The sequence below is a fragment of the Trachurus japonicus genome, chromosome 3 (genome assembly GCF_045865225.1).
Source record: "Trachurus japonicus isolate A0001 chromosome 3, Traja_1.0".
In the NCBI taxonomy this organism is placed as follows: Eukaryota; Metazoa; Chordata; class Actinopteri; order Carangiformes; family Carangidae; genus Trachurus; species Trachurus japonicus.
This window is the reverse complement of record NC_140909.1, coordinates 14,311,161-14,323,559: the sequence shown is the minus strand read 5'-3', so window position 1 is coordinate 14,323,559 and position 12,399 is coordinate 14,311,161. Positions and strand designations below refer to the sequence as shown.

The following is a 12,399-nucleotide window of genomic DNA, read 5'->3' as shown; positions in this document are numbered from 1 at the left end:
GTTTTTATCAGTATTTTTTATTTGTTACTTGCTAAGCAGAATGAGATTACACAGTCAACATGAGATGAGTTTGATAAATCACACTGTCGGATAAAAATCTCCAAAATGCCATCTGTCCAAGAAAAAAACAGCATTTGTTTTCGCACACTGACTTTGCATTTCAGCATTATCTCAGTAGTTTTAAAAAAACATATAAAGCTGTAGAGAAACAGGTTATCCTTAAATAGCTTTAATACAAAAACATCACCAAAAAGTGAGACTTTTTTGACAATTTAACTCCTTTCTTTTCATTAAAACTTCCAAACGATGTGATGAAATAGTCAAACTGGGCTCTACCAGGACCAGCTACAACATTTTAATAAAACATTCAGTGCCAATAATTTGTCACTCCGAGAGAAACCAATCTTCGGCATGATTACTTTTGACACTTAGGCACATTTTGATGCTAATACTTGTTTACTTTTCTTAAATACAATTTTGAATTCCGAACTTGTGATGGATTATTACCCCATTTTGGCACTGACAGTATTAGTAGACTGAATAAAGGGAATTGCATCAGTCCTTCTCTTGCCATTAAATTGTTAAATCCAAAATGACTGACAGACAGGCAGGTAATGAGCTAATAGTGCAGTGTTACCAATATAATGTTTGACTTCTAGAGAAGTAGACGATGTAATAAAGCAGACAATGAATGTACACTGGTTGGGTTTGTCTGCAAAACAACACCATACAGTAATATGATTTTCCAAGTTAATTTTTTCTCTTCTTGCCCTAATAACATCTAATACATCTCTTGAGGTCTTGGGGGATGTTTTGTTTTTTTTTCCTTCACAGGAGTCCTTCACTTAAGTGTGTCCTTGCCTTAATGGGATGTACCACAGACAAGCAGCATTAAAAAAATTGTTCAAACTCTGCTCTATTTTAGGTCTGTCTGAGCCAACGACATTTGGAACGTTCTCAGGAAAGGATGTTCCCTCTCAGATCGCCTCGAATGGACACATCATGAGACTGGAATTTCAGTCTGATCACTCCAATACTGGAAAAGGCTTCAATATCAGCTATACAAGTACGTACAAACTACCTACCCTTTTCTCTGTCTGTTTGTCTGTTTGTTTGTCTGTCTGTCTGTCTGCCTGTCACATGCTCATATAGTTTTTGTTCACCTTTATTGTACCTTTTTATCCAGGTAGCTTTGCTTGAACACAGTTGAATGTACCTGCTAGTGTAGAGTCACATGCAACAAAAATCAAACAAAAAATGCACCCTGAAAGATTTAAAAACTGCCTTTCGTGCTGTGACATTAATTGGTGCATCCGTTTTGTTTGGTATTGGTGTCTTTTCCTTATTTCTGCAGTTATCCAGTCAGATGTCACCATGGCATCGCATTTGAAATATCTCCAGAGCAGCTTCAGTGGAGTTTTGATAGCAGAAAATTGTTTAGCAATCTAAAAGTGACAGGAGTAAACATGAGCAGAATATTTTTTTTTTTTTTTTAGGTCTGCTACCCAGAATGGAGGAGGATGGGTTTGCTGCACCAGTGCCTAATCACATGACAAGAAAACATAAAAGCCTGTTGTCTTTGTCAATTGTCCATTCTAGCAGGAATATCCAGAATGCTTTGAATAGGGAGGAATCTTACATTTTCTTGAACAGGTGGCTCCTTACATCTCATGTCCTAATGTAATAACTTGTTTCTTCTAGCTAAAACAAAAAATAAAACCCTTTTTTTTTCTTTTTTCTTTTCTTTTTTTAGTTGCGGGTTTGAGGAAGCAATTTTTGAAGGGTTTCAGTGGCTTTTGCATAACTGTCTCCATATGAAATAATCATGAAAAGCTACAATAAATATAAAATACATATACAGTGCAGTAATTGGCACAAATTCAAACTGAATAAGACTGGCAATTTATACAATAACCAGACAAACTGCTGACATGACTGTCTGTCCTGAGTTCCTCCCAAATCATCGTCTGTTTTCATGTCTTACTGATGCTTTACCTGCAGCAGTTAAGCTTGTCCCATTGTCAGACCGACTACTGCAGCCAGTGTGTTTATCGGCTCTAAACTGAACTAGTTCTGCATGAACGATTCTGATTAATTCTCCGTGATCTCTGCATGGTTTTGCACCATTTCACAAACGACCATCCAAATGACCTCATCTGTGACTCTTCCTTGAGAGGGGACATATGAAAAATGGAATTTTTTTGCCTCTCCAGCACCACAATTTATTTAATAAAAAGTCTGTAACAAATCTATAATCCCAGCACAAACATTTTTTCTACACTAATCCTAACACAAATGAAAGGTTTGATGCACTATTGGTGGCAAAAATATGCCATTATAGAGTCTTTTTCAGTCACAAATGGAAAGTAATGTGCAAATAGAGAAATCCAATTTATAAATACTCCCTGTTTCCCTGGAAATGTAATGCAGTGTTTACTGTCAATAGCTATAAAAAACACAATGTCCTGTCGTTAAATACCCATTCTTTAAAAGAGACAAACGCTAAACAACAATCATATAGCTTTTGATGGAACTTTTTAAAAGTGCACTTTTGTCAGATCATGAATTCTACACTGCGACTTAAAAAAAGATCCGACATCTTTGTGCTCTTTCAGTAATTTGGTCTATTAACATTTTAATGCATATATGAATATCAATAGGTGTTGCTGTGGGGATATCAGTGTCTATTTATATGAATAATGTTAGAAACTCAAATATGAACTTTGACACACCAGACATTGCTAAGAGCAGTGCACTGGGAGCGAAAGAGTGGTTACAGAAAATAATACATTTTTAATTTATGGCATAAAGTCAAGGTAAATTGATCCTGTAGGGTATAGGGTGCTTCGTCTAAAGATTTACTTTGGTTTAATGACAGTTTTGATTATCAGTGGTACATATAAATAAGGCTTTGCCCAAACAGTATTGTTAGGGCTGCCTAAGAGGAAACTAAATCATAATCTCTGTTAGGCTTAACTTCTTTTGTAGAAACCAATGCTTTCTATCATTTTCTATCCACAGTTGCATTTTTTCTTTCAATTACAAATTCTTGTTTTGCTCACAACACTGGCAAACCAGTACAGTTTTATGAACAGCTATGATTACGCTCCTATATCTCAAGTTGTTTATGATGGACTGCGATGTTGCTGTTATAGCCACAGCATAGCTGCAGTACCAAGGGCAGATATTTCATCTCACTACTGGGGTGCCAGTGGAAGGTGGCAATACAGTAAACAGAAACATTATTCAGGATAGTTCCATAGGTGGCCACGAAAGGTGATGCCAAAAGGACTGTAGAGGAAAGCTTCATTACTATCACAAAATAATGCTGGATAATTGATAGAGTTGTACCAACATGTTCAAATGCCTGTCCTTTTGCTTTGCCTTAATGACACCACCATGAATCGTTTCTATCAACATTTAATTCCTTTATCATGATTTGTACCTAATTTCCTTTGATGTCCCTTACTGTCTCTTTTTTCTTTTGTCTGCCATTTGACTGACCTGGTTGACTCATAAGTTGTTTTCTATTTCAACCCATACACAGCTTTCTAATGTTTGGCTGTCAATAACATTCTTAGTATTTCATCTTAGTCTTTGTTGTATTTAAATTATATATACGTATGTATATATGAAAATTCATATAGTGATACATGATTTCAACAACTATTTCATATGCAAGAACAAATAAATATCGTAAAGTTTCTTAAAATAATATAATAATATTGAAATATTACTTATACAATGTAGAAAATATATTATTTTCCTTCTGGTATGAGAACCAATTACCCTGTATCTTAAAAACATGTCTGGCATTTATTTAAACCAAACTGCTTGAAAATTAGTCAAAGGTTCAGCAAGTCATAATGATTATAATTGTGGGTAGACCTTTACTGAGTATGCAGTGATTGGTGCAAAATTACCTCAAAACTCACTTGGTGAAGAAACTAAAATGTTCATGATACACACACAAGGGAAATATGTCCTCGCACCTCTTTAAAAATCTGCTAATACAAAACTACACCTTGTACAATGCACTCACTTTAGACTCGGGACTCTTTGACACAAAATGTTCAACATATTGTTGTCTGACTTAGAGGTCATCTTTTCCTCCCCATCCCAGCCCTCTTATTCTGTATTTTTTTCTTCCTTATTTTCCTTTCTCTCCAATTCATCATGTTGATCTCTGGCTTTCACTCTGGCTCATGTTGCCTCTCTGTTGTTTCACTTTTTCATTCAGACACAACCTTGTCACACACTTCTGGTGTTTTAGCCAGACTCATAACTGCGTTTTGTTTTGTTTTTGTCACCTTGGCTTTTGTCCCTCATCTCCCTGTTCTGATTTTACACATATAATTTGAATATTTTGTGTTTTGTCTCATATAGGGCCATATATGAGTGTCTCATATATATGTATACTAGTCTTTCTGTCAATCTTTTATATCAGGCTTGTGAATGTGTGCATGGTTACCCCTATGAAAACCTTTGGCTTTTGTATGTTCGTATGTTCTGCACATGCATATTTGAACACATGCTCGTGTACGCAAATGTGTCTCTATCCATATGACAGTGTGTGTAATACATGTACGAATTTCTGTTTATGTATCTACAAGGTTCGGCTCTTGCTGTTTTTTTCTTCTCTGTCCTTCTCTTTCTCCCTCTACTCTCATTTCCTCTCCATCAGTAGCTAATCAACCTAAGACATGTCCAATCACTGGGTTTGTGCTCTGGGTGGGATCAGGTTAATCTCTGGAATGGGGATAATATAAGCTAAACATGACAGGGTTGAATCCACGTGAAGATAATTCCATTCCCATATTTCCATATCAGTGGAGATGTCACATTCACTGACAGTGAAACAGCGCTCTTTATTTTTTTCCTCTGGTGGAACCAATTTTTCAGGTGTTGAAATAAATTGAAAAACCAGAGAAGACTGTTGAAATTAGTAAATACGCACACGTATTTTTAAACACTAATGATTCAAATATCCATATTATACTGTAGATCATATGTGCGATTTGTCATTTTCTTTTCTCTCTGCTCATTCAGTTGACACAGCAGTTTGCTTTTGTTAATTCTGTGTCCACTGATTGTAACTTTTCTCTTACTGTTATTATCTCTGTAGCATTTGGTCAGAATGAATGTCACGACCCAGGAGTTCCTGTCAATGGTCAAAGGTATGGTGACCAGTTTCAACTAGGCAGCTCTGTGGCTTTTCGCTGTGATCAAGGATTCATAAGGACACAGGTAAGAAACAGATACTTTAACAGAAGAAAGTGAAGTTAGAATTTGGATTTGCTATTTTTAATATTCATATTGGTATATGTGTGTAAGTAACAAATCTTTATATTATATCTTACTATCTTATTTCAGGGATCAGATCAAGTCACTTGCATCATCCAGGATGGAAACGTCGTCTGGTCTGCGGCTGTGCCCCGGTGTGAAGGTGAATATAAACAGACACACACACAGATACTGTTTACTGTGCGTATGAGTAATGGGGGAATCATTCAAAATGTTTCACTTGCCAGACTGTAAGGTGACAAAACATTCAACTATTTGCTTCTTGCTGTGCATCTTAAGTGTGTGTATGCACCTTAGAAATTGTATAAATTTGCTCTTGTAATTGCTTTAGCCTCCAGCCTTCCCACACATATTCAGGCTATTTGCATGCATCTTTCTCTCTCAACAATAATCTTAAATGAGACTGGCACAAGTACTGCTGAAACTCATTCAGTGAGACACACTCATTATATAGAGATGTATCCATAGTGTGCAGATAAGCTAATATGTGGAAGTAATAATAAAAAAAGGACAGCAAATGCGCTATTATTTCAACACTTTTTGAAGGGGAATAGTACCCTCTGGCCTGTGAGTATTTGTATTTTTTTTATCCCCCTCCATCTTCATTGTATTGTCTAAATGACATTATCAAATGTTGCCTGTTGTTAATAAATGGAATGGAGACAATCAAATTGAATAGGGTTGTCACTGTATTAAATATGGAGCATGAGAAAATATTATCTCTCCCATTGGACAGTGAATGATAATTATGCTTTACTTCTAGAGTGAGTGCAGCACACTGCTGCTTGTGGGTAAAAGAAAGATAGAAGAAGAAAAACTTGAGTGTTTCTTTTTCTTTTTTTTGCTGAAAGTCTCAAGTTGCAAGAACAATTAAAGGGGTAAAAGTATCAGCTCCTTGAGAACAGAAGAAGTGGTAAGAGTGTGTCAGATAAGCAAATGAAGATCACATATTGTAGAAAGAGCAGCAGATGATCATGAACTACAGGTTTAAAGTTTTGAAAAATCTGTTATGCTGTATGGCAGCTTAAAGCTGCTAGACAGACATAAAAAGGAAATGGAAACCCAAGGAAATACTGTATAAAGTCTTTCATTGGTTATTGATGTGAAATATGAACCCAACTATAGGTAATTTCTTACATTGTAATGTAGCATAATTGAGATTTTAGAGCTCTAAATGTTAACTATAAACTGAGTTAAGATGTGCCAGCCCTGCAGCCTGCAACCCTCTGAGATGCAAGAAAATGAGAAGCTTTTTTTTTGGCATCATTTGACACATAAATATACTTGATTTCCCCTATAAATGATCGTGCTATAATTATTTTTGCCTTTTTCAAACATGAGCAACTCAAAATTGTTTACCGTAGCACAAGATTGGCACAGCATAATTTGTGAAGGTAAATGTTTATGTATGAAATATAAAAATTCAGAAAGGATTAGAGAGCTAAAATAAATTGAGCAGATGATGAATCTGCTTACTCGATGAAATATGGGTGTCGTGCTTGCTGTAACACATTTACAAGAAAAAAAATTAATTTCTGTGTGTGTGTGTGTGTGTGTGTGTCTGCTTGTCTTTATTTCCCTGTAGCTCCATGTGGAGGCCATCTCACAGCTTCTACTGGTGTACTGCTCTCTCCTGGTTGGCCTTCCTTTTATAAAGACTCTCTGAATTGCCAGTGGGTGATTGAATCGCAGACAGACCACGCTGTGAAGATACACTTCGACAGGTGAAGTTATTTGGTTAGGTAGTTACAGAGAGATGTTTTTCTAGGTTTGTTAAAGTTTCCTCATGTTTTTTAGATAATAAGTCAGATGTTTTGGAGTATTAAATATTTTCCCCTTCCAGGTGTGTGAGCTAGTGCATCATTTATTTAGTCCTTCAGAAGCATTAGAAGTTAGTCAAATTTAAATGTAGTTGGTGAAAATCTGCTAAATGATTCATGTGGGCTTTCTCCATATTTCATCTGGAAACAAGCCAATAGAAGACACAGTGTTGCCCAACACCAGTAAAGTGGATATCTGTCTTATTCAGAGGTGAACTAAGGGCCATGTAAAGTCAGTGTTACGTGATGTATCAGTGGTTCCCAGCCATTGTCTATCTTTATCTAACCAGGTAGTTAATTTGATCCATGTGTTGCCCTTTCAGTAAATTAATAAACTACGTTGATGGATTTCATGCATAGATTGATAACCAGGCTCCTAAGAACCAACTCTGCCTCTTAGAGCGCTGCAGCCGTGAGTGGAGGTGATCCCTCAGGCAGTCAGCAAGTCAGTTACTCAGACTGGAATTGAGGCGCTGAAGGAATTGAGTAAGAGGGAGATAACAAGTCAGTCAATTGTTCAGGTAATTAGTTACACAAGATAGGTATATGGTTGTTTAAGTGTTTAGTTATTTAAACAGGCAGGTAGACTGTGACAGTCACTTTTGTTACTTCAATTAGCCTAGGAGAGGTCACCAATCTGTTATTCTCAATTGTTCTGTGCCTATAATGGATGGATAACTTCAACAAAATTAACATTGCTGCGGAATCCTCCAGCGTCTGATGTGTTTATTGGTTTAATATCTTTTGCTCCTGATGATAAACAAATATTTGCTGTTAGTTGCCTGCACACAGATTTTGTATGTCAGTCATATAAATGCTATCTTCCTGAATGTCAGGTTATTTTGCATGTTTGTTTGTTTTTGTGTGTGTGTGTGTGTTTTTAGGTTTCAGACTGAGGTCAACTATGACACACTGGAAATCAGGGATGGCCCCTCATCCTCCTCTCCACTGATTGGTGAATACCACGGCACCCAAGCACCTCATTTCCTGATTTCCACGTCCAACTTCCTGTACCTGTTGTTCACGACAGACAACAGTCGCTCGGCAGCAGGCTTCAGCATCAGATATGAAAGTAAGCTTGATTTGCGGACCGATAGGGATGTTTAGTCAACACACTCTGAATTGCATGCAGAGATTCACACAGAGTGGGAAAGTGTTTTTTTTCAGTGTTTTCTGAGTTCAGGCTCAGACCAGCATAAAAGTATGTAATTACCCACACACATGTGCACTCATCCTCTTGACCTTGCCTGTGTGCTATTTGTGCTTGTGTGATGTGATTCTCAGGTGTAAAAATGGAGTCAGACTCTTGTCTCGATCCTGGTATCCCAGTCAATGGTCGTCGCCATGGCAGCAGCTTTTCCATTGGCTCCCGTGTCTCATTTACATGTGACCTAGGATATACACTGAGTGATCAGGAGCCAATTGTTTGTGAGCAGAATCATCAGTGGAGTCACGCTCTCCCCAGTTGTGATGGTGAGAATCTCTCTTTCTTTCATTTCATTCCTCTTGATCGGGGCCCCCAGTGGGTTTACACCTTTAGCATCATATTACAAAAAGGATTCGAGCACAACAGTTTGGTGATAATGTGAGGAACTTGTTCACTCGTTAGAATATGGGTAGAGTGTGTAGCTTTCTAAATACAGGAAAGAGTGAATATGTGGTTATCAAGGAAAAGTTCACCTGCTGCACACAGAACCCCATCCTAGTAAGTAGTACTAGGACTATATATATATATATAATTAGATCATAACAATTACAACAACTCAAACACGTGGTAGCAAAAATGTACCATTCATTTCTAAATGCTATTATAGTGAGGGTCTTATTTTGTCTTGTTAGTTTAAATTAGTTTGATGGTTTTTAAATAACTTTCTATGTGATGATTAGTTATTTTCTATTTCTTATTTAAGATTACTTTTTGTCTATGCTCCAGGTCTTTCTAACTGGTGTTTGAGTTGTTGTCGTTGTTATGATCTAATTAAAGATATTTATTGTTTATACGTATTACTGACTAAGATGGGGTTCTGTGATTGCAGCAGGTGAAAATCATGAGTCACTGCCCACTTCCATCCATCCTCCTTCCTCCTCCTGGTTGAAACGTTGTTTTTTATTAATAAAAAAAAAAAATGGGTGCTCTATTTAGCAGTGTGCAGACATTTTTTTCCTTTTCTTTCACTACTTTTTTTTTGTCCTGCACCTGCCTACTAGTCGGATGTGCGTGCACTTTCCTCCTTTGCTTATCAAGGAAAAGTTAGCACTGCAACACCTCAGAAAAAGGAGGAAGGAAAAGAAATTTCCTGTATGAACTGGCACAGCAGGTCAGTGTCACCTTGTTCCTTTCCCTCAGAGGACAAAGCCCTTTCTCCCCCTGAGGTGCTTAAAGCAAAACATGGCTGGAAAAAAAGAGGTCTCTAAATACTCTTGTCAAAAGCAAGACTAAATCTTGCTTTGCCAATAAAATGATCTTGATCTGAATTTAATATAGGACAAAAAAACAAGGTGCCTGATTTATTATGTAAGCTTTAGAGATGAAGTTTTTAATTTAGCAAAGAAAAAGTAGCAACAACTTATTGCTGTGGTAATTTGGAGCCTCTCCAGCACTGCAGAATAAGAGTGTATTACATTATCCGTTGGAAAAACAGCAAAACATTGATTAAAATTTTAGTTTGTTAGACCATGACAACATTAATCTAGATCTTTTACACAGATCCATCCATGCATCTGTTGTCTGTAGCGTAGCTCTTTATCCACGCAGCTAACCAGAAGGGGAGAAGCCTTTGCTAGCTGAAACTGGCTCAGTGCCCCCTAGTCAGCTCTCCAGTTAATCATGGGGCTCTATAGGAAGACAACCGTTCATGCTTACACCTACTGACAATTTAGAGTCACCAATTAGCTTAAAGCACCCAAAGGAAATCTACGCATCACAGGAAAAACAAGCAAATCTGACCCCAGGCCCCAGTTCTTTAACATGTTCCAGCCCAGAAACCTTGTTGTGAGTCAATAATGCTTAACCACCATACCATTGTCTTTTAGGTTTTCAGGAAAAAGCAAATCAATATTGAGAAACTACTGCATGTAAATGTTTTTGCATCAATAAATAGATATTATTCCTAAAATAACCCAACGTGTTTTATCAGCTAAGTGTAAGTACACTGCCCTGTGACATATTTGACCCGAGCTGCTGACTGAGAAATTACAACAGACAGCTGTTACTTTGAGCTCTTGGTCAACTGTCCCACTGATGACACTGACAAAGAGTAACCAGTACTACAGCAGCTGCTCAGTTTAGTTAATTAGATATCAATACAAACATGCTGAATAAGTAAAAAAAAAAAAAAAAGGCCCTTAAACAATACAATTTGGTTAGCACATACAAAAATACTGGACAAAAATGGTCATATTGAGTCAGAGCATCATCAGTAGATGAGATGAGAGAGGGAGTGGGTGCAGCTGTTACCTTGACTTCTTCCATCCAAACTGAGATATACAAATTCTACTATTTCCAGTCTTCTGTGTTTTTCAATTTCACTTGATAAAGGGAGAAGCCATGGAGCTAATTGTACAATAAATGCCCATACTCCAGAATACACGCGACCACAATGGCTCTGGTCTTCCAGCCTCGGTGAAATTATGCAGGTCAACAGGCACTATTGAAACAGATGCTCAGTGGCCACTCACCGGCCCTCTCAGTCCACGTTTACCACAGCTCATGCTGTCATGGGAGACGAATACACAGCGTCTGATTTCATCTGCCATTTCAAAAGAATCCAATTTGAAACCCAAAGTCACGATGTCTCAACTTAGGAGTGAGTACATACTGAGACGGTCTATCTCGCTGTATCAGCCATATAACGTAAGCAGTTTTAAACGGCCACTCTGACATTTTCAATTTTCAGGCAAGCATCCCATCTTACCAGACAGGTGTCACATTATAAGACACACTATTTTAGAATGGCACTTTAACACTGTGTAAGCCTTGACTAAAATTTTAGGTCATGGTATGCTCATATGAATTATTTATGACATGACATTTATGACATGAAAATTCCTCAAAATCTTCCCCTACTTTGTTAGTTTCCTACCTATTGACAATTTTGAATATTCAGTTCCCTTGACACATACTATATTGTGTTGTAACTGACAAACGTTGCATTTAGTGCCACATGTTACACGTCACTGCTCTGGAAACACTGGTATAAGTGTCTTGTAATAAGGGGTTGCTGGACGATATGTTGTTGTTGTTGTTATTGTCGCTGTTTGTATTGTTTTGGTTTGTTTTTTGTTTTGTTTTTATCCTTCTCTGTCTTTTTGTATGTGTTCTTAACTGGACCTAGAGTCTGTACAGTAATAAAATGTATCTATCTATCTATCTATATTTCAAGCTGTGGGCAGAAACCTAAAAACTAAAATCCCAGCTAACACAGAGAAAACCTCCATCGTCCACTCAGAATGGGCTTTGAGATTTTACTGCACATCAGTTAAGAGGAAAGAGGAGCGAAATCATCTTCAAAAACTCCCACAGCCATACTTACAGCAGTGTGTACTGTAGACACATGCACACATTAGGTGACAATGATCTTATTTACAGTGTCGTCTCAGAGGCACAGTTAACATTTTATGAAGTCAAGTCAGACCTCTTGCTATCATCACACACAGTGCACAGCCACCAAAATCTTTATTTTTTACAACATTACAATATATCTACCAGAAAAAAACAAAAGCAAAATGAAGTGTAGTCCTCACAAAGGCATGCAGAGACCAGTCCCTCTCAGTAATGCCACAGTGTCTGTTGGACCCAAACCACTAATCTTCTTCCTGCAGGTCAGCTAAATTGCCAAACAGATAATACACAACACTGGCTGCTCTTTTATGTGTAAGGGACTGTAGAGAAGAGCCACTGTGACATTTTAAAGTGTGCAGTTGGTGCCAGGACAACAACTTGTTAGAAGTGGCCAAAATCATACAGTAGCTCCTCTTAAAGAATGGCCAGACATCCTTTAAAACGAGGATATTAGAAACACAGAAAAAGGAAGAGAATTTAGCAGAAAACAGGTGTGATACATTTCTCTGTTCAACTCTACACTGACCTGCCTGAAAAACACATATTTCTTTATCCGTTTCTCTTTCAGAATTCAGAGTCATGCTTCTGCTCTGAACACTGAAGGCCACCACACTTTGATTTGCCTCAGAGTATTTTGTTAGTAATGAATAGTCGTTCTGTCTTCTTCTTCTCTGTCTTCTATGTTTTTCTCTCACATTGTCATACAGCCCACTT

General features: G+C 37.4%; 1 protein-coding gene across 1 annotated transcript in view; it reads left to right on the top strand.

The window, feature by feature from the left end:
• Window positions 1-12,399, top strand: part of LOC146989734 (CUB and sushi domain-containing protein 1-like) — a 373,646-nt gene that overhangs the window by 249,754 nt on the left and 111,493 nt on the right. Inside the window, exons 15-20 of the mRNA XM_085763336.1 lie at window positions 926-1,066; window positions 5,126-5,247; window positions 5,374-5,446; window positions 6,890-7,028; window positions 8,009-8,196; window positions 8,409-8,597. Of these exons, the coding sequence (XP_085619462.1) occupies window positions 926-1,066; window positions 5,126-5,247; window positions 5,374-5,446; window positions 6,890-7,028; window positions 8,009-8,196; window positions 8,409-8,597 (852 nt within the window). The remainder of the gene's footprint in view (window positions 1-925; window positions 1,067-5,125; window positions 5,248-5,373; window positions 5,447-6,889; window positions 7,029-8,008; window positions 8,197-8,408; window positions 8,598-12,399) is intronic.